At 39.1% G+C, this 23,951-nt stretch overlaps 1 protein-coding gene across 1 annotated transcript in view; it reads right to left on the bottom strand.

The window, feature by feature from the left end:
* LOC140245391 (uncharacterized) overlaps positions 1-15,860 on the bottom strand; it is a 58,078-nt gene extending 42,218 nt beyond the window's left edge. Inside the window, exons 1-3 of the mRNA XM_072324967.1 lie at positions 15,832-15,860; positions 12,224-14,277; positions 8,377-8,477 (exon numbers count right to left, since the gene is read on the bottom strand). Of these exons, the coding sequence (XP_072181068.1) occupies positions 8,377-8,477; positions 12,224-14,277; positions 15,832-15,860 (2,184 nt within the window). The remainder of the gene's footprint in view (positions 1-8,376; positions 8,478-12,223; positions 14,278-15,831) is intronic.
* Between the last annotated feature and the right edge of the window lie 8,091 nt (positions 15,861-23,951).

Here is a 23,951-nt window from a genome sequence, read left to right on the forward strand (position 1 = left end):
CGAGTCAAAGGGCGATGCCCGTCAATAAATCCAACAGGGTAGATAAAATCTTCCTGAATGGTAGGGCTCCTGGAAGGTAGTGACAAACATACATTCTTTTCGTGGCTAATGTGTTAAATGATTTTTTTTTCTTTATTTGTTTGTTTTTGTTTTTTTTTTTTGCTCAACCAACGCCATTGTGCCTTACATGATCCTTAATAGCCATAATAAAACCAATACAAGTTGATCATGAGAGTCAAAGTGTCGAAGTATTTGACCCTTCCATACGAACAGGAAAGATGGCTCAAAAGACCGATAGCGCATTGATTTAAGTGCTAGGACACAAGGGTATTGGCGGGTCCTGACTACTATGTGCATTAAATAAATACCACTTTTTTTTCTGCGCAGTATTGATCATCAGTATTTTGAACCAACCTATCAATCATTGGTCATACAGTGTGCACAACACTAATTCGCCATTGGGAAGAATTACTGAGCTTTAAAGGTAGGGAATCCCATTTGCATGCCTTAAATGAAGAGTTGTATAAATACAGTGGTATGTTGAAGAGAGTATCATTTTAGAAACTCCCATAAAGTATTGAAAGTGGAAGGTAACATTTAGTACATTTTTATTGACCGTTAGATTTTGAATTGAATTTTTTTCGGGGCTCACCGTAAATTCCAGTACATTACTAGGCTACCTTTGCAGACCCATGCACTGCATGTGTGTCCATCATGTATATTTTGTGAAGAAAGTTCATCAAAACTTACAAACATTTCTATATACATTCTTGCCACACACTCTATATGTTATTACATCAACTCTTATACTTTTATATTTGTGTTTATAGAAAAAAAAATACAGAAGACTGCAACAAAAAGGCTTAAGTGTGGCTGACACACAGAACTACTGAGTAGTTGAGTTTTGTGGCTACTGAGTAGTTGAATTCAATGGGACTCAACTGTGAGATCAATTCATGAGAATTTTACTGTGGACATTTCAAATTCATGCAAATGTATGTACGGACAGTAGTACATTACTGAACATTCACTGTAAAGGACAATGTCAAGCTATGAAAAATGATGTAATCATGCACATGACTATATATGGTGGTCAGCTCTAAAGTAGCAACAGTCCTTACATTGCAAAGTATGAAGGGAGTCAGTACATTGCCAAGTTAGGGAGTCAAACAACACCGATAGACTTTCAAGAAATAACACTGACTGATCAATGATTACAATCATTGTATATAGCATGTATATGACATGGTAGTTACCATGGCAACAGTCGGCACATTGCCAATTTAAGGAATCAGATATCACATATTATCAGGGCTCGGGCCACTTAAATCTTGAAATCTGAAATTTTGGTATTCGGAAAAAGATATGTGGTGACCCACAATGAGTGCAAAAGAAACAATCCATTTTTTTGTGACCCATAACATAAGAGCTAAAGAAACAAACTTAGTTGCCAGATTGGGCCACCAAAAGATAAATTTGGTGGCCCAACACCAAGTGTTAGTGGCCCCAGGCCATTGGACAACAGCGAATATCAAGTCCTGATTATTATGGACATATTAATGTCAAGTAGCCTGTGTTTCCTAATATTGTACTAGATCCAGCATCAGATGCAAATTAGTCAGTCAAAGCATACATTTGACTGTGAAATCTTTGATTTCAGAAATGCTCAATTCGTGCAGAGAGCAATTTGGAAAGTTGCTTCCTCAGCTGGAACTCTGGTATAATAAAGAGTTCTAATAAGTAACAACTGAAAGCTTTGGCATTAAGTACTGGTGATCACACTATTGTATTATATTGATTTGTGCCTCAAACATAAACAGGCAGTGTTTATAGCAGAAAAAAAAAAAAATCTCTCTTTCCTTTTAAACTTTGATCATAGTTTCACTCTTATCAAAGAAAGCACCCTGACCAGAAAGTGGCAGGGGTTTGAAATCTTCGATGCAAAAATGTATTTGTAGCTGGCTTCCTCCAAACACAGAATCCGAGGGTTTCAGTGTTATTTCTCTTTCTCCCAAAATCACAGCAGAGATTAAAATGCATGGCGTCTTTGAAGAGATTTTGGCACTTTGGAAAGTCAATAGCGGTCAATAGCGTTCCATCTCCCGCAAAGTGAGCAGACACTTTCATCCATCTTTAATTGGATTGGCCCGTAACGGCGGGACTCGTCGTTGCCGATTTCCTTTTGTTTTGTTTAATTTAGGGATCGCAGTGCCAGTTTCTTTAAATAAAAAAAAAAAAGAAAAGAAAACAACAACAACAGAAATGTTTGCATCGACGAACAATGTACAAATGTGCGTCAGCTCATCATCATCATCGCTCAATAATGGTTGCTGTTGGCGATGCGGAATCCTGAATGTTTAATGGCTCCAAAGCCACACCGCTCCTTCTTCTCGGTCTTGTCAGAAATATTTCACGACAGATGCATCAATGCCGCTGTGGTAAATAACAAGGTCTTACTGGTGAAGAACAGGCATGTGATTTTTTTTCCTTTTTTTTTATGTTGCCAAAGCCACCATAGATGCATTCACATTAGAATTACCATGATGTTAGATATCACAGTAATTTGTTGTTACCATTCTCACTGCTGAAATACCATGGTAATAAATACCATGGGTATTTCAATTGGTACCATTTTCAGTCACAAAATGCAGAGGTTCACTGTATTTCTGGCCCGAAAGTACAACTCTCTCCGAGGTACATGTAAGCCGCTGCGCATACGCAAATATCCTACGGGGAGAAGACGGGAAGTGTGTCGGGTCACATGAGACAAACGCTGCAGTGCGGTGGGCAGTATTTTGTGACATGATTCACATTCAAAGCATGCATGCATATTTCACACAAAATTTGAATTACCGCCCTAAATACCATCATATTTTGCAATGCATTTTGCAGTGCATTTGCATTCACACGTTGAAATGTCTTGCGAGATACGGTATGAATTACGGTGTTTCACCAAGGGTGTGAATGGGGCCTTATACGAAACACTTGAGCTGGCACTGATGAAAACTGCTTTCATGCTCTTTTAGTATTTAAAACATGCTACCAAAAGCACTCCTCCTCCCTTTGGCATGCAAAGGCTTAAAAAAATTATTAAAACTCCTTTCTATACATGTGCTTGTGGCTCTGCAAAGCTGGAACTTCGCGGCATCCCACCAACAGTAAGACATCAAGTGTTTTGGGCAAAAGTCTTTCGATTTCATTTTCACAAATCTTTCATCACGTCCCAGTGGAACAGCAGTGCCAGAACTTCGTAGCACCTCCAACAAACAAATTGCATTTTAAGCAAAGACTAGCTGTGAAGAATTATCCTACAAATAACGAATTTAAAGCAATCTCGCAACACGTCAGCATGGGTAGAGAAAATCTTTGCCACCCTTTCATACCTCTGGGAAATCACTAAATGACACTACACCAGAGCTTTGTGGGAATTTAACAATCAGAAGAAAAAAAAGGGGGGGCATTTGGGGATTTTTCTTTTTGAATTTAACCAAAAAAAAAAAAAGAAGAAATAAAGAAAAGTGTGCTGGGCAGGTTTAGACAAACAAGAAATAAAGAACTGCACTGAAACTAAAGCAGTCACAATTCTGTACCAACACAAGTCCCTTTCATACCTCAAAAACTAATCACTCATGTAATCCCACTATAACGATACCCTGGAAATGGCATGTAAATGTAAATACACACCAATCATTTATCTTTGTAATGAGTATTTATGTGATCTGTATGTACGTGTGTGCTTGGGTGTGTGTGTGTGTGTGTGTGTGTGTGTGTGCGCGCATGAGTGTGTATGTGACATAATCCCTTTCATACATTCAATGTATACATCAAAAGCGTACTGTTGTAAATGCAGTTCCAGCATAACAGTATCCTCTATATGATACCAAGTCTTTTTATTTTTTTTTTCTTTATGGGTGTGTACATGTCTGTGTGTGTGTGTGTGCGTGTGTGTGTGCGTGTGTGTGTGTGTGTGTGTGTGTACATTGTGCATATATTTAAGATATATATTTTGTCATGTGAAATTATAGGAATCAAAGATTATTGAAAAAAAAAAATGTATGTGTGTACGTGTGAATGTCTAATTCATCCGAGCCATACAGTTTGCACTGAAGACATGGTGGAATTCAATGTACAAAAAATAAAATAAAAAATAAAACAATTGTATGTTCTGCAGATTGTATCTATCACTGAAGTAAAAAAAAAAAAAAATAAAAAAAATTGTATGTTTGCGTCGCCATTCGTTCTTTCCAAGAACTATAAGGAGCTGGAATTCCCTGTCGTTAGAAATTGTTTCAGCGCCATCTGTGGGATCATTCCATAACCGACTAACGGTTGATCACATGTGGCTAGTCATTTTCTTCAAATTTGTTATGTGTTTGTAAATATCCGTAAATAAACTGTATTATAATGTAAATAAAACAGTCTGCAAGAATCTTCAGCCTATTTAAGGAGGCAGACTTAACCAGAAGATGAAGAAAAAGAAAAAGAAGAAGAAGAAGAAGATAATTCCTTAATTCTAGTCCTCTACTTTACTCCAGATAAACTACAAAGTAGGCAGGCATATACATAATTCCTAGAAAAACTGCTCTAGGCTAACAGTGGGCTTTCTTAAAGGGGAAATCCAGCCCAAATAAAAGTTAGTCTGATAAAAAAGAGTACAGTCTGAGGAGTTTAACGGTAAAAATTTGACTGAAATAGAATGAAAAAAAAAAACGAAGTTACGATATTTTGAGGCTTTGCTAATTTCTGCAAGACAGTTCTTGTCCAGTAGATATGAATATGCAAATGAGTGAGCTAACCATGTCATATCCTCACAATTTTCCATTGATCGCGTACAAAAAAATGACAAAAATTCAATGTTTCTGTCATTGAAGTCTGAAACATAATAATATTCCTGGTTGGATATCTTCAAAACAGTGATCAGTTAAATGTGCCAGGATTTGAGCCTTGGGCATAATTGCGTTTGAATGAAAAACTGGAAATTTCAAAATTTTATGTACAAACTATACGGTAAGTTGTGAGGGTATGGCATGCTCACTTTGCCATTTGCATATTCATATTGACCATTCAAGAACTGTTTCGTGAAAAATTAGCGAAACTTCAAAATGTCATAACTTCCTTATTTTTCACCTGATTTCAATCAAAATTTGACCGTTGAACTCATAATATTTTACTCTTTCTAATCAGACTAACGTATATTTGAACTGGATTTCCCCTTTAACCCTTTCTGTCTTGCAGATTCTGTGAGAGAGTGGGGTGAAACATGACGACTCCTATATGTTATCTGACATAGATGAGCAAAGCTAAGGAATTCACAGACATCTTGTACAGATCACTAAAATATTCAGCCTAGCACAGAACAAACACTTTGCTAGATTTCACAAATAATAGGCCCGTTCACAAACAACGAAAATCGAAATTTCAATCGCGATCCAAATTTCGATTTTTTTTTTCGACCGTTCATACACAGGGAAAAATCGCACTTCGCAGCAAGGAAAGAACGATCAGTGGCCAGACTGCGCATGCGCGAATCTTGCATGATCGACCGACGACTGACCCCGCAGTCCCAATAGAGTTTCGCACGCGCTACGAACGATGGGATAAAAAATACCGATTTCCGAATCTCGATCGCGCTCACACACGTGACGCTTGGCAAAATAATCGCGATTATTCTGAAAAATCGCACTAATAGTGCGAGTTGGATCGCGATAAGGATCGCGGTAATTAGTGAGATTTTTCTGTCCACACTGGAAAAAATTTCGAAATTTTGATCGCGATAAGAAAATCGATTTTTAAATCGCACTTTTTCCCTTGTGTGTGAACGGGCCTAATGTACCTCCTTTGCTGGGCCTTCTCTCTCCCCTTGGCTATTTTGCATTAACTAGAAAAATGTAATTGTCACAACTTCTAATGGATGAATCGTTGAAATTGGGTCTAATTCACAAGCTAAATTTTCCCATTTGTACTGATGAAGATGATGACTCTAGGCAATGCCTCGTTATATACCCCCCCCCCCTTTAACAAATTGTAACTGAAATTAGAAATACTTTCCCCATCATATGTTCACAATATTGTACCGTTAATTTTCTCATTGCAGTGTGAATGTATATTATTGCATGTCAATATCTAAACTCAAATTCAAAAACTCAAATTCAAAATGATGCAACATACATGTAGTTAGCACATTACTAGCACACATTTCACATTTTGTGTGTGTTCCTTTCTCCTGTCCCATACATACTATAAAACCAGAAATATTTGCAGCATAAAACTTCTGCAAATCTTGGCTCCTCACAAATTCGCGAAAGTTTCATGTGCGTGAAAATTTCTGGGTTTACAGTGTATTTCATATTACTTTACCCTTGAAAGTATAAAGAGTAATGCTTTTGATATCACTAAAAGCTTATTTCACAAACAAACTCTTCTATTTATTGATGCCAGAGGAAATTCCATTATGGGGGGGGGGGAATGAAAGTGAAATTGTTTCAAAGAAGAGGGGAAATCTTGGAAGAAAATGTATTATGCACAGAGGTCAAATGCACGCATAAACTTGGTTCTAAAGTGGGGAATATCAAATTGAACATGATATACTGTAAGAGCATTAGGGTCTTAATGCATCTGTGCTTGATAAGTAGCACACATGCAGTCCAAAGACTCGAGCTACATAATGTAATCCTAGATGTAAGAATATCAAGTGCAGGCTCCTTGTAATCAAGTTTGGCAGCATTTTAAGACACCCATACACATGCACACACATTAAAAAAAAGAACAAATAAACTGTCATAGCAGAGAAATCCGGTTCTTGAAGGTAAGAGAGAAAGCTGAAAAATGGGGACAAAAGATTGTTGAGACGGGGTTTCCATGCGGCAAATGACATTAAACCATTATTGCATTTTGTCATTTCTCCTGGACTGTATCAAAACATCAGAGTGTGCTAAACAAGCAGCAAAGTTTCATGTTTACAGACCCAAATACAATTGTGCACTGTCAATCACTTGTTGTTGTTTTGGGGGCTGGATGTGAGACACTGCCACTTTTCAGCGTATCATACTCGGATATGACACATATTTTACGAGGTTTTTATTTTCACAAATTCTGTGAGTCAGGTACTTCGTAGCGAAATAAGCAACATGCAAAAATTATTGACTCTTTATTGTAACATGAACGAGATGTGCACACTAGTAAGGCTTTCTCAGTCCATGACATGCTTCATAATCGCATATTTGACCACTAGCAAAATTGTCAGGAAGTTCCAATTTATGAAAAATTAGACTCCCTAAATACATGGTGTATATTATAATCATGTAAATGTATGTTTGTATCAGTACACTTGTTGGCATAGTAGCGGAATCTCTTGCTAGGAAAACTATAATTGTCATTGCACATTCAAAAGAAGCATCCTTCTCAACACTTCAAAGTAAAGGGGAAAAACATCAAGTCCAATTTGTTTCTCAGTTATCTATTTTGTAACAGCAACTTTCGTGTGCCATAATGTAATATCATTTAACACGTGGAAACCTGCGCACTTCTATAACTTCACTTTGTGGTAGCGCGTGATGGTAATCGAACACCTGAAGAAGGCCTGCCTTCATATTGAAACACAATAAAATGAAGGCTCCTTCGTAGCGAGGAAAGTGATACCCTACTTCACATCCTTCAAATAATACTTTCCCGGCATCATGGTGCTGTTTTACCTGACAAGATGTAATAGATACAACATATACTGTCATTCATAACAATCTCAAAACAAACTCTTCTGCCCTTCGCACCGACAATGCCAAAAAAAAAATGTCCTTCAAAAAAATTAAGTTTCTTGCACAAGCATCTTATGGTGGCAAAAAAAAAAAAAGTATCAGTGGCTTTTCTTTAAAGTCTCATGCTCTGGTTGAGCTGTAAATGGAAAGCCCACACATCATGATGTTGAATGTTGTGATATTTTGCAATGAAAGTGGACACAAGGAGGTCCCAAATGGACCTTTAAAGGACAATTCGAGCCCAGTTTTAGATTAGGATAAAAAACAGAAAGAAAAATTTTTTAAGTATTGTATTGAAAATTTGAACAGAATTAGATAAAAAGTAGAGAAATCATCAAATTGTAAAGTTTTACGAACAGTACATCAGAACTAATGTTTGAGAACCATTCGGCACTAATTAGTGAATCATTATACTATCACTGCTTTCTTATTTTTAATACAATTTTGATAAAATTTTTGTTGCTGGAGACTGTAAACTGTTTTTCCTTTTTCTTTGATAAATCAAGCTATTTCTGGCCCAAACTGTCCTTTAATGCAGACCTCACTCTTCACTGGTCTTTACGTCCAATCACCCCCATTGAGTTTTAACAAAGGGTATGAAAATGGAGATCTATGTCTTTCTTACCTCGCTTATTCTCCTCAAGCTCGAAGCAAATTCTCCTCGGCAGCGGGCCAGTTCCTCTTTTGATGGGAAACCCTCGCCCATCTCGATGACCACCATGTTTTCTGTTTCAAAGATAAATTCATTATTCTAGAAATTATCCAGCTACAATGTATAAAGCTTCTGACGCTGGGTTCCTGCTGTTGTGCGATCTGCTACGCATACCAAGATTGGCCATTCAGGAGTTGATTGTGGAATTTTTATTTATGTCTATCATAATTTGCACCATGATTGAAATCGTGGTCTGAACTGTGAATCAATCATGGGTTAATCATACCAGATCTTATTAGATCTTCAGGTCAGTCATGGCAATTGCATTGATAGTAGACATTGTTGTCCAAAACTTTCTTAATCATCGCGATTGCCACGACTGACCGCATGATCTTGTATGATTACCATGACTACTCCAAGATTCAGACCATGATTTAAACAGTGGTGTAGATTTTATGATAGACATTTCTAAACGAAAAGTCCAGGATCAACTAATCATGGCCAGTACCATATATACCCCCCCCCCCCAAAAAAAAAAAAAAAAAAAATTACGATCAGTCATTCTGTAACAATAACTTTAAAAATAGTGAATTAAGCTGAAAGCAATTTCAAAGTATGTTACTATTACCTGACTTGTACATCTTACAGAAAACCCCATCCAATTTGCTTCAGCAGTTAAAGAGAAATTATGATCGTTTTACAGCATATCAGGAATCCCTTCTCTCCAAGTTTTGTCCATTGTGTTCACAGTTCCAAGAGCATCCAAGTGCTGAACTTGGAAGAAACAGACCCATGACATGCTTTAAAATGATCCACAATTGTCTGTGACCACCTAACCAAATTGAATGGGGTTTTCTGCAAAATGTAGGTAAGAAGTTATTCTCTGAAACAGCATGTACATTGTATAATCATTTTGAAAGTTACCAATGCAGAAACCCAATTGTATTTTTTTTTTTTTTGGGGGGGGGGGAGGGCCAACCTGTATAGTGGTGTGAATAGTGGATTGCACGACAGTGGGAACCCAATAAATGTGGAGACAGAACTTGACATGTGATCAATTGTTGGGTGATCTGTCGAGTAAAAAACAAACTCTAATCAAACAAAATAAGTGAAAACAATATTCATGAATGTTTGCTCCTGCGCAAATATCAAACACATTATGAAATGCACAAAAATTCTCACAGGGTACGTGAAATATTCCACATGTTGGTAATATTATACCTTTTGTTATGGAAGAATAAAATTACATATCACAATGCAGTTTCCAACGTCAAACAAGCTGTGGTATCCACCAAATCAGGATGTAGAACAGTCCCAGAATAGAGCTGCTAAATGATCCAACTAGTCAGGTGAAAGATATCAATCCCTTTGCACCTGCACGGTCTAGACATCCCATCTTTTATGGAGTTGGAATTGAAACTACTTCGGAAAATACATTCACCATGCTTACCACAAGTTTGCAACAGCAACAACACATACATTGTATGTTGATTCTGTAGTGTAAATAATTTCCCTAAACAGCATGATATGGCACATTCTTCCATGATGTAACTATAAATCCATGACGCAACTATAAAGTGACGCAAACGTCTACATTTCCTCGTATAATGTGTCAATACCCATCATTCCTGGTTCTTATAAAAATAAATCATTTTGACAGAGAAAAATAAATCATTTTGACAGAGAGAAATAAATTACCCAAAATATGTAACGGAAGTGCATCCTTCAAGGGAAGGATGTGAGGCTGCACAATATCAAACATTTAACTTCAGTTTCTCTTTTGTGCTTTTGTTTTGAAACATCACAGATGTTGCATTTAGTCTTCTTCTCACAGCACAAGTTTAATTTTTTTTTTCTTTTGCTGATTTTTTTTTTTTTTTTCGTTCTCTCTGCGTCAGAGTGTCATGCATTTTTCCTGACAGGATACAATTGCAATTATGAAATACACAACATTGCCTGTAATTTAGCACTCCAGTAACCACCACAGGATATCCAAAGTCTGGATCCGTCTGGTGACCAAATTTGTGTTGTTGTTGGTTTGTTGTTGTTGTTTTTTTTAGTACTTTTTGGAGGTGGAAAGAGGGAATATTTGTTGGGCTAGCAAGCACAAGGATGCAAAAAGGGGATTCAAAATTGCTTGAGTGAACACACTTGCTTTACATGGGGATTGTGATCGCTTCAATAAGTTATTTCGGTTGATTTGGAACAAAATATCTGTTTGAGGAAACCATATGTGAGGCCATAAATTGCAACCTGTAATGGCATTTGGTGAGGAAAACCTGTTTGGCAAAACCTGTCATTCCAATTCTCATCACTACCCATTTACTTCTGGGGGTGAGACTTTTGTGTGATTCTCATGAGTGTAATTTTGTCATTTGGGCTGCAAAAGGGTGATAGTGTTACATGTAAGATCAGTACATTTATCACCTTTCTTGCTCTGGGATGACAATTCTTGCATTTACAATATATACCCTCTGATGACTTTTTTTTTCATCTTTTCTTTTTCTTTTTTCTTTTTGTTTAAAGATACGGTTGCCTTGTGGCCCACGTTGGATTTGATATGATTGATGCCTTACATGCCTTGCTGACATTTCAAATCGCTAATCACATTTTAGGAGGAAAAGACGGCATCTGAATTTCTCAGCTTCTGGCCAGAGGGCACAGGCAACTGATGAGCGTATCCTCACAGAGCTACGACAGCTAGCAGCTTGGGACAGTCGGTGTAGAGCCATTTCACACTAGCGAAAACAACTTGTCAGTAATCATGTTTGAGAAATAGATCTCATATGCTAATAAGGAATTTTTCTTTTCTTCTATTTTTTTTTTTTTTTTTGTGGGGGGGGGGAGGTTAGGCTAAGTGCGCACTCAAATCACATTCCTCTTCTTAATATGTCCTTAAGGTTATGTCTGATGCTACATCTAGTACAAACACACATTTCATGTGATTTTTTTTTCCTCAATTTCTGGGAAAAGTGTGATCTCACGATCAAAGACAATTTAGGATGTGGTGGTTAGACCATAACCATAAACACATTGAGGGAGGCAGTTAAAAAAAAAAAAAAAAAAAAAAATTCATAGAATGTTTTTTGAAAGACATAAATCCCCTCACAGATTATTTTTCTTTACTGTTCTTTTTTGAAGGGATGAGGGACAGAGACACGTCAAAATCATTTTAGCAAAACCAGAACAACAAAAAATACGATAAATAAATAGATATTTAGGCCCTAAGAAATTTTCCAGAGTATCAAATGCATGAACTACTTCCAGGAAATCAATTAAACCATAAAGAAGCAAAAAAATAAAAAATAAAAAAACCCTAGGTAATCCATTCTGCATCAAATTCAAGTCCTGCATCTTTGAATAAGCTACATTTACAACAAGAAAAACTGAACAATGGTCAAAATACACAGTAAATAGTTGACACCATTGCTATCAAAATGATTTTTGTTCAGACAGCAATTGGAGATGCCAGCAACCACGCAGGCTTTGGGATGCCTTGGTTAAGGAATACAAATCACATGATATCTGGGGTTGATTGACAACATCAGGGGCTAGATCTCCACACACTAAAGCAGGTGTGCATAATGAAAATAATACAGCAATCCCAAAACTTTGACCAGCTGAAAAAAAGTGAGGGATGGGCTGGAGTTATTAAGAGGGAAGAAAAGAAAAAAAAATGCAAGCCTTCAGAAAAGTTTAAAAGCACAGTTACGACAGAGAAAATCATACTGACATGTTTTGAAGCGACAGGTTTGTCGTTGCTGTTTTTTGTGTGTGTGTGTGTGTGTTTTTTTTGTCAAGGAAAAGGAGAAGCACTTACCATGGCCTTGTCTGGCAGGAGTCTGTCTAGATGTCGTTGAAGGTCTTTGAGGACATGGTCTTGCTGGTGGGGGTGGCAGGGCAGGGTTCCTGCCGTCGGTTGGGCAGTAGAGGGATTGGGGCCTCTGGACCTGGCTCCGCCTGTTCTCTCGCGACTGGACGGCAGCTTTGTTGGCTGGCACGTCAGGAAGGGGACGGTCGGGAAAGGCGCAGGACTTGCGGCGGGGCGTCTTGAAGAGCTGGGACACCCGATTCTTGAGGTGCGCCGTCTTGGACCTCCTCGGCCCACTGGGGTCCATGCTGACATCGTTGAGCGAGGAGTGACGCGGAAGCGACTTGCTCCGCGTTGAGGCACTGTTGCTAGAGCCGTTGTCATGGTAAAGTCCGTTCATGAGGGCAGGGAGACACATGTGCGTCGGCTCAGTCTCCCAGTCCTCCTTTTTGGTCTCCTGGTTTGGCACCGAGATGCGTGGAGGGATTGGTGGAGGACAGTCATCCTCGTCAGCAGGACTGCCCTCCGGATGAGCATAATCTCCGTAAATTGACTTGGGTTTTGTTCTGCGATCGACTGCTGGTCCCAGTAGTGCTTTGTCCTTGAACGATTCATCGTTCCTGTAACTGGAGAGAATCGCTGCACCATCGGACACAGAGCGCGGAAGGCTGTACCCTGACCTCATGTCATCCTCATCATACGTGGGGTCTCTGTGACCCGTGACAACATCGATGATCTGACTGTCCTTTGGAAGGAGGACAACCTCCTCAAATCTGCGCTTCATCTTTTCAGCAACCTCTTTGGCTGAGTTGGGAGGGACATTGGCATCCTTGTGTCCCTTTGGCTGTGGCCTGCCATCCCTACCAAGAGATTCCCCTTCCCCCTTCTGCACTTTGTCCGTAGAGTCACTCTCCATGTTGGAGAGACTGTCTCTCATTACTACCTCCGCTATGTGAGGTGTACGCGGGTTGCTTGGCACTTCATTGTCGGGTTGCTGCCCCATCTGGATGACCAGGGGTTCCAGCTCTGCAGAGGACATGAATTTGCTCCTCTGACTGGACCACCCCTCCTCATTTTTCACAACACCTTCCACGCTATCGGCAGCATCCTGTCCATCTTTCGCTTCCTCCGTGACCGCATCTACCCCAGAAATATGGCAGTGGACATTCACCGAGCAGTTCAGTGTAACGTCGGAGTTCAGATTGCCCCCAAAACCCGGGCTGAGCTTCACAGAAATGTCATTTCTCATTGAACCCTTTCCAGGCAAAGGCACAGGGTTGGAGCTGGTTTCAGAGTCCTCTTCGTTGGAGAGGCCGCCAACTCTCAGCTGGAAATCGGCCACGACATCGTTTCCTTTGCCATCCTCCCCGCTGCGATTTGCCTGGACATTAAGCACCACGGCAGTAACACCAAACTCAATGTTCTTACCAACGGGGCTGCTCTTCTTTCGATAGAGACCCGTCTTCGGACGGGCCCCTTGCTTTTCAAACATGGCCAGGCCGTTTGAGGAAGTAGCCTTTCTTTCCCTGACACTGTCACTGTCATCAGTGGTGCTGTGCTCACCATTTTGCGAGACCCACTCATTTGACCGCTCATCATCCGTTCTACTCTCTGCTGTTGCGTACACTCCGTTTGCCACGGCTACATCGTGTCCACCATACTCAGTTCTGCCATACACATTACTCCCATTATGTTCCTTGCATCGCTCATAGTTTGCACTGCCGTTCTGCCAATAGAGCTTGCTTGATCTGTTGTCCGAGGCAAGCGGTTGCTGACGGCTGCCATTTACCTCTCTGATTTCATGCATCTCCCGCTCAACCTCCAGGTCCTCGGAGAGCCTGGGGATGATCGTGTCAACAGAGCTGCCAGAGTGATGTACGTTGTCATCCTGGGCGGGGAGCTCCTTTGGAAATCTGCCGCCCATGCGCTTCAGCGTGCGACGCATCTTGCCCGTCAAGCCCAAAGCCTCCTTGCGTTTGGCCATCTCCCCGATGTCAGAGCCCGCTGATGAGGCTTGGGGCTGGGCAGAAGGCATCCTCTTCTCAACATTTACCTTGGATTTCCTGCAAGTGGAAGACAGATCATCACACATTATGAGTGAAAGTCAAATGTTTTACATGACAGTGGCATAATTCACAGGACACTACAAATTTTGTCTCTACTCTGGCCATACACTACACCTTAATCATATCGGCCATGACATAAAAGAGTGTGCTAGAAATTAATGAATATGACATGTGACAATTTAGAGGTATTCAAAGATCATAAGCTAACCTATCAGGCACTTGGCTAGTTCTGCCATGGAAAATATATATTTTTTTTTTCCACATTGAATTGGCAGGCCGGATATTTACACTGTATCCTATGTTTGACAGAGATTAGATAGGTCTGGTTAGATTTCTCAACTCTTCACAAAATCAGAACAAAAATTTACCAAATGAAAGGCACAAAAAATACTATCTTTTATCTTTTAAAATGTGTAACCATTTTCTGGTTACTTATGAATTTCGTGAAGTAGAAGTTTTTATTTCAATTGATCATTTTGCGACCAAATAAACAATGGTACATACCAGTATGTGAGCAAGATAGGGCTCATGTAAATGAGAAGGTTTTATCCTACCTTATGAAATTTTGAAAATTGATTGTAAAAATATATAGATGATAACACCAAACTGCAGAAGTGTGGATTCTGGAACCTTGTGGATTAAATTAAAATCTTTGTTCATGAAGGTCCTGCCTCCGTATCCGGGCAATTACCCCCAGAGGGCAATTACCCCCCGGCCAAATACTGGTTAGTGGTAAGGTGAGAGTAAAGATTAGGGTTAGGGTTAGGTTTAGGGTTAGGAGTTTGGGTTAGTGTTAGGGTTAGGTTCAGGATTATGATTAGGATTAGGGCCAGGGGAAGGGTGCGGGGTAATTGCCCAGGGGGTAATTGCCCTAGACCCCCTGCCTCAAATAGAAGTATTGATAGAAATCTACAAAATGACAGGTGAAGATCAATCTTAGCTAAATCAAACAAAAATATTGTAAACACTACAACATAAAAAGAAGTACAAGCAAATTACTTCAAATGGAGTGATACTGTCAATAACTTGACGCCGAAAAGGGCCAACAGAAAACGATGCAACAATAGAAGAATATGGGCATTCCAATTGGTTCGGCAATAACAGTATTTTGTTTTGATTTGGCTCATGACACTTTACCATTTTGAATTTCTGCTGTAACATTACACTGCACTGCTGTTATAAAAAACAACTTTCACTTATTAGAGGCACATCCTGAATGCATTAACACCACTTTCGGTGGCTTTTCATGATTCATACTGCTTTCTTTATCTGTAATTAGAATCAATACCAGACCACTATCACAAATTGCTAAGACCAGAACTAAATCTTATTTACATAAGTTTGTTATGAAACACACACATGTAAATGAAGGCAATGTCCAAAGACATGGGAAATAACCATAGCATATATGCTAACATCGAATTCCAGTGACTCCATTATTGCTTCCTTGAAAACTTCCATGTGATATAAAGAAGTTTGCTGTACTATCTGCCCCATTTCACTCTGAAAGCAGTGAGCTAATGCGAGACTCACACTGAGAGTCAACTCTACCTTTTCGTTAGTTGCTTTATAGTACTCATGGTCTATCCAAAAATAGCCACAACTAGTTGCACAAGAGTGTTACAAATATGTCCCCTCTGAGTCCTTGTGCAGAAGCACTGGTGGGAAGGGATAAAAAGAAAAGGAGATGTAACATTGGCTCCTTTTTGCGCTGAAAACAAACACACGACTAAAATCCGACAGTGCACCGTAAAGTTCGCTTGACTCTCTCTCAAAAAACAGGGCACACGGCGACTCCTCCGGGCTGCGAGAAAGGGGAGAAAGAGGCGAGTGCGGGGATAATTCGCGAGCGGTCCGTCCGTTTGTCCATCGCGAGCACGTATCCCACTCGATGGCAGAGGAGGCGCAGCAAACACAGAGAGACATTCGGATCCACATTCAGCTCAGTGAGCACGGCAGTTGGAAAAATGTCACCGAAACAAAATGAAAGAAGACAACAACAAAAAAAGAAGGGCAAGATAGATTTAAAAAAAAAAAAACACTAGTCAAAGAAAGAAAACTCTACACCCTGTGTCCACAAGAAATGCAACCAGTAAACAAATATGCACAGTGCCCTGAAATATTGTTCAGGAGAAAGTTCTCCTCTTTCTCGGTCTCTTCGCGTACATCACATGCATCATGTCGCCTTTCCTACTGAACTTGAAATGCACGGCAGGGTAGAAACACTCACATATATCCATCCCTCGTACTACAGAGTTTCCTCGAAGCAATGCAAAGAGCGTCCTGTGCGATTATTCATAAACACCGAGGTTATAGTTATTCCTTTCAATTATCATTTGTCACGTTTAGGAAAGTGAAACTGCAATGCCACACAAAAGCCAGAGCGGCTCTTCACAGCAGATGGTAGCCTCCCTCACAGACTCTGCCAACATTATTTTTCAACTCAACAGACTGTGAACCACGAAGGAAGAAACAAATAAATGTGGAGGAACAGTTGTTGGGTGTAAACATTAAGTACTACCTTCTTCATTGAGCCTGGTCAGTAATGGTTTTAGCAAGCCTAAACTTTGACACTGCAGTTATTACCTTTCCATATATCTTCTTTTTTTCTCTCTCTCTTCAGCTTGCCTTTTTGTCAAATTCATACATTGTGTACAATGAGAAAAAGTGCCCCTGAATACAAGGGAACTGAATTCTACGTAAAGAGATTGATTAGAAACTTGCAAACGCTTTGCACTTCAACATAGTATGTAATGACAGAAACAGAGATTGATTATGATCTTGTTCAAAACCAGACAAGCATTGAGACAGACATGATACATGTACTATACCTGCTCTGTCTTACTATCATATGACTATCACATGGCCTGCTTAACCCTTCAACACTCGTAGGCTTCTTCCACTGCCAAATCTCTACGAAATTCGTTACAGAAAACATTTTTGGCTTCCTACTGTTCGACAAAGTTGTAAATTTCATAACTTACTTCTTCTACTGCGCCTTGAGCACGTTAACTATGTGGAACTGGCGCATTATAAGTACCCTGTATTATTATCATTATTATTAAATATAAGATCTACTGTATACGCCATATATTTAGAAAAGTCAAATTTGTCATAAATCAGAACTTCCTGGCAATTTCTCGAGTGGTTAAATTCACGTCTTTGGAGTGTAGTATTCAGAGAAATGTATGCGTACATGTCGCAGTCTTGTCAGGTTCGGAATTAACATTGTTTTGCATGTTGTTAAATGCAAGGATAGAACTTGACCAGTGAAATACATTATCTGGCATATATACAGTAACCTGATTTTTGAATCTCCAGAGTACAGTGTAGAGCAAACCAGGGATAGTTCAAGCACTGAAGCGCACAAAAACTTTGATACACTGCATCATACACACAAACACATGAGCCACAGGTGGTTCAGATTGAACGGGTTAATACACATACTCCTCATCTGAGCTATGCATCAAATGTCATCTTTTCATGTTTTTCCCCGACAGGCAAAATTTCCCCGACAGGCAAAATTTCCTTGTGATTCTTCTCAGCATCTGTCAAGGATTTCATCTTTAAAAGACGAGCAGAGAACCCCCCCCCCCCCGACATGAATTCACTAGAGATCCATCAGAATGTCCATAAATAGTACATCTTAAAAATGATGCGTAACATTCAAACTGTCACAATGTTCCCATTACCTCCCGCTTTGACCTTACGAAATATCATTCACAAAAACAAAAACAAAAAATGCTATAGAAATAAGATTTCCTTAATCTGTACTGCCTCCAATTCATAAGAACATTTTCCCACGATTCTTTTGCATCATTCTATCAGCCTGATGCAAAGCTACTGAGGCAGTGACATTGGTGTCCATTATCTGATGTAGTTCACTGGTATTTTCAACTTCATTCACAATGTATTTTACAGAACATCTCAATCTCATTCGAAACCATGAATTCCTTGCTACATTTTGTTGATGATGTGTTTTTCTTTGTGTTTGTTTTGCTTTTGTTCTTAGTAGCTTGACTTAACTAGAATTCGGTTGAACAGGAAAGAGAGCCACAAAGTATACAAAGTTTAAGGTCATAATACCATTCTATCACAATGATGATTTCTTTTTTTTTTAATGTTCTAGCATGGCAGTTATCATCATACAGGCTTGTATTGTTTTTGGGTCATTCATCCTTCTCCCTATCTATCTCATATCTTGTTATTGCACTTGAAGGAAAACAAAAAAAAAAAAAAAATTATTGGTACCTGGCTCAGGTATGCAGGTGTAGATGTATAATGATTAAATTGAGGGCAAAATGGTCAAAGATCGAAGAGCAATGAAACTTAGTGAACTACTTTTACATGTAGTTTTAAGTGTGCAAATGTACATAAAGGGCCATTAGAAGATAGGCAAAGTATACAGTATTGACCGAGAAGGCCAATAAAATTGGTTTACTGCTACTCTTACAGAATTTAAGGAGAGTTGAGTAGCCACAGAGATTAAATGAGCCAGGATGTTTGACAGATACACCACCATAGAATCATAACACTATAAAAGTTTACACTATACTCTGTACATGAGAAATACTACTCATACAAGCTTTAAAATAAGCATTTTATAGGAATAATGTGTTTTAAAAATCAGGGGCTTATACATCTAGGAGCTCTTGTGTAACAAAATTGTTCCCATGTGATTTATCTGTTTCTGATGACTATTTTATGATAAGTTGCACTTCCTTCTGTTTGGTTATAAAATAAATTGCTTAAAAGCCTGTGAGTAAGACTAAGAGCCTCAAGTGTTTCAAAACTTACAGCAAAGCAACAACCATGCCAGCAAGGCTCTTCTGGCGAGATTCAAAAGTGAAAGGTACTCCGTCAGGCACTCGTACGAATCTCCAGAAAGGGTTGGACGTACAGAACAGCTGAAAATGCCCCGAAAGGCAACTATTGAGATGAGGAAACCGAACATGCTACTCGTCAAAAGTATGATGGATTACCTGGCTAGAGTCTCTCTCCATGGAGCATGCATGATTCTGCCCTCGAGATCTTCGCAAAAAACAAGCTGCGAACATCTACATCAGCAGATGTGCCTCTCAATCAGAATGGAAAAAAAAGAAGTGAATTTTAGCTGTAAGATTCAATAGAACATGGGGAGGGCTGGCAGTTGAGACCAACAACGATGTTTAGTGTTATGGATGACTTCTAATTCCTATCACATACCTATAACACATACAAATTTTATTATACAAGGCCTGGTCTATGAATGGTGGACACCAAATTACAAGTGGCAACAATATCCCAGAGGTATAAACTCTAATGTTTCACTTTTGAAGTTTTGGATGATCATCTATGAGTTCATGTCTGATGAAAAAAATTTGATAATGCAGCTAAAGCAATTTAACCAGTTGAGGACGGTTTGATTTTGCTACAACATGCATTTCCCCCACACACCTGCCCGAGTATACTTGGGACTCGTCCTCAACGGGTAAGGTACATTGTAGAATTGCTTCTAAAAAAATTCTGCTATGGCACACATTATGTTAAACAAAACTATCAATTTACAAATTTCACTATCTTGCAGTATTGCTATTAAAATAACTTTTGTATGGGCTATTTCTGTATGTGTTGTCATTATGCACAGAGTTCCTCACAATTTGAAAAAATTTGGTCCTCTATCTCATCTGTGAGGCCTTAATCTAAAATAAAAGGTGTACACCAAGAGTAAAAGGTGTTTTGATTCTGAGAAACTAGATATTTGAGGCACTCTTCAATAATGCGATGGTTTTTTTTTTTTTAATCTTTAATGCAGAGTACATGTACAGTATTTACAGGAAACCAAATCTGAAATCGATGTGTATTCCGTTCAGATAAGTGCACAAACTGGCTAATCTGTGCATGCTGTATTTGCATTTCACTCTCCTGGTATCACAAAATAAGCCACATTCACTGTATAATGTACTATAGCACAGAAAATAATGGAATTTTTGACCAAATTTGACCCAGTCTATTCCATGCAAGTGAAGGATTCTTTTAAAAAGATATATATACAAAAATAAAATAAGAATAACATACCATATCTACTTCATGTACTTGATATTAAGCCAATGGAAATATGATATTTTAATCTTCTATTATGTAAATCTCTCTTTAAAAGCACATACATTGTAATGCACTTTATATTTGTTGGTGCACATGTACAAACTGTACATACACATGCATATGTACAAATGAAAATCAATACATTACGTCAACCCACCCCATGATTTTTCTGCAGAATAATCTAAAAATCTGCTGTCAATGAGGGCAATTTCCTGCAAATGAAAAACAAACACAACCTGGAAACCCCTCTAATAAAACAGACATGCTACATGAACAATAAACACGTGTACACAGAGTGTTTTGGGTGCCCACAGTTATGTTAATGGATAAAAGTGCAAGGGCACTCTCACCATTGAGAAATGAGAAACTCCGCCCGAAAATCGAATTACACATCCATGCAGGGATGCCGATCAATACCCACCCCCTACTCTCAGATCGGCACACAAGTGTGACAAAAAAAAAAAAGAAGAAGCATGCTTCATGATCTTTTCTTCTGTCCATTTGATTCCTGCTAACTCTTCACCATCAACCCACCCCTTTTTTTACCTCTCCTTTCTTCCCCTTCATCCTTTCTCTTTCTTGCAGTGACTTCTTCAAACAAACACACACACACACACACACACACACACACACACACACAGACAAACACAATGTAGCTATGACATACCCCGTTTATATTACCAGCGGGTTTCAGAGCCTCCTCTTAAGGAGGGAGGTTCAAAAGCCGTCTCTTGTCTGTTTATACTGTTCTGGCTGGTTTCGCCCCAAGCAGGCCTGACTAGCTCCCTTCCCATAGTAACCTAGTTTCCCTCCGATTTACGGAGTGAGCTTATGAGTTTCTTACATAACCGCAAATGTGATTGATAAGGAGGCTTCAAAACCCCCTTTTTACTCAGTATGAAAGGGGTAAATACACTCCGTCCATGTAACAATTTCCTGGGTGTCTTTTCACTCTGCTGCAAAAACGCGGGCCCCTCTTACGGTTTAGGTGTGAAGTGGCAGATAGAATTCAGAATCATAATACCACGAATTTCACAGATTGATATTTCACTGAAATACATTATAATTGTACAGCAGGTTAATTTTCATGCTTTTAATGAATTCTGAATGTAAAATTTCCAAACAGAAAAACAAATTACAATATAATACAAAAGAGACAGAGAGAGAAAGAACAAAAATTAATTAATAAATACAAAATTGTAAATCTAACGTAGAATTTACAAAGTGGGAGATAATGTGACCAGTCTGTACTTTCACTTTTGACAAGCTGGTCACTCATAAAATAATGAATTTTGAAGAAATAAACCAATTCTGGCTGAACTTTGAAAAGCCAAATCATTATGCATGTAACTACAGGCGAATTGTCACTACCATATTTAGACATCCAAAAGCTACACTTTTCTCCCTACTCAGCTTGAGCTCCAAAAGCTTGTCTACTTTTTGCACTTACATGTACATGTAGGTAAGAAACAAATGGGGACATTCCCACGTGCTGAGGGGGCGCTAATTACTGATTCCACAACTCCTGTGTCTGGGTGTGGAACTTGGTCTCAAGAAAAGCTTTAAGTGACATCATGCTAACCGAATGAAGAAATCATGTGGAGTACAATATAACACACACACACACACACGCACACACACACATACAATGTATATAAAATATACTCCTATACTAACAGTTAGGTATGTCTCTGGGTCATTAAAAGTTTACCTAATAATTACATACAGCACTGTATACGCCATATATTTCGCTAGTCTAAATTTGCGTGGATCGGGAATTCCTGACGATTTCGCAAGTGGTTAAATTCGCGATCGTGGAGTTCTGTACTGAGTGGAGAAGTATACATGTGTACGTCACATCCACATCAGGATCAGAGTGAACATTTTCGCGTGTCTTTAATTTCACGAATAGCACCTGACTCGCGAAATTCGCGAAAATAAAAACCTTGCGAAATATTCAGCATATACAGTATGTTGTAAAACCTGTAACACAAATGTATTAAGCGTTTGATTGACAGAGTACAATGAATAGCTATCGTTTTTGTATTGTGGCTCGGGTATAATCTTGATCTACACGAAAAGTGGATGGTGTGGGGACAGATGAGTGATTAGAAAGAAAAACGCTTCAAGAACCTCATGGAACAAACCCTGACAAAAAAAAATTCATGTCAGACTGCAAGAAGAACTTGACTGAACTCATCATTCCCTCACGCCCCCCCCCCCCCCCTTCTAAGGGAAAATGAAAGAAAACAACTGGGGGTGTCCATGTCACTCTTTTAACATCAGACTTCATAATATGCCGCAAGCGATTCTGCGTTGTGCGCCGGCCGGTGACTGCGGACATTAAACAAATAGCAATCATCTTCTGCCTTTTGTCCATATATATTCATTTCCTCCCCGGCTCCTCATCATCTTCCAAATTCGACTGCCATCTTCCCAACAGATATTACGACCCTTCCCGCCCAGCGCCTCATCTTGCCGTTCCCCTTCCTCCGCATCCCGTCCGTCTCTCTGCCCACTTTCTCCGGTAGTAAATCACGATGATACCTGCGAGCGTGGGCTATTCTAGTTCTTCTGCCATGCCCCCCCCCCCCACCCTTTCCCCCCTCCCCTTTAATACTGCACTCTCTTCTCACACTTACCAATTTGTGCTAATGGGACAGGCAAAATAAGCACCCGTGGATCAGGGCTACTTACTTCTTTGTCAGCGCCATCCTCTCATCTCTTGGATACAAGACATGTACAGTAGTCTCGATCAAGGACCCCTATCCAAGCAAATCTGCATCGTTTTTCCCCCAAAATATACCAATCTTGCAGAGCACGAGATTCTCACACAGTCTAATGCCTGGCATTATAGGTTGTAAGATGAAAAAGAGAAACAATGAGAGAAAATGGAGGTGATGTTCAGGAAACAGGGAAATCCACATGATAAAACACAGAAGCCCCGACACATTGTTACACACGGCTGGCACCACATTTTTAAAAGTGGGGAGGGGGGCAGTTTGGCTTTTCTGGTGCCACTTATGCTTTTATTATTGTCTCCATAATACTTAGCTTGCTAGCAAGTATTTTAGTACTTCCTCAGTAGCCATGTACTGTAAAAGGGGAAATTTTTGCAGTGCTAGTGATATATTATTATTATTACTATTATTTATTCGGCAATTCAACATACAATACAAGCGGTCATAAAATACAAACAGAAAATTGTATTACATGATATAAAAATTGTAGTGATTCCAGGTGCATGCTGCTGGTTGCCAGGGGAGGAAAAGGCAAACTTAATCACCGAGGCTAAAATTTTTGTGCATTTTTTTCAACCAGAAACTAGCATAAAAACAAAAGCACACAAATATTTTGCTTGCCATATGTTTCTGTAATTGATGTCTTGATTGCATGGAATTAAAAATGTGCCAAACTCATCTTACCCGGCTAAGTGCAAAAAAAAAAATTACTCAAGTAAAAATATTCACTTTCACAGTTTCATGAATCAAACATAAATACACTAAGTATCAAGTATACACCCAATGACTGGATAGCATCACATTGGTAAAAAAAAAGAAAAAAAGAAAAAGAAAATATAAACTAAC

The sequence above is a fragment of the Diadema setosum genome, chromosome 22 (genome assembly GCF_964275005.1).
Source record: "Diadema setosum chromosome 22, eeDiaSeto1, whole genome shotgun sequence".
Taxonomy (NCBI): domain Eukaryota; kingdom Metazoa; phylum Echinodermata; class Echinoidea; order Diadematoida; family Diadematidae; genus Diadema; species Diadema setosum.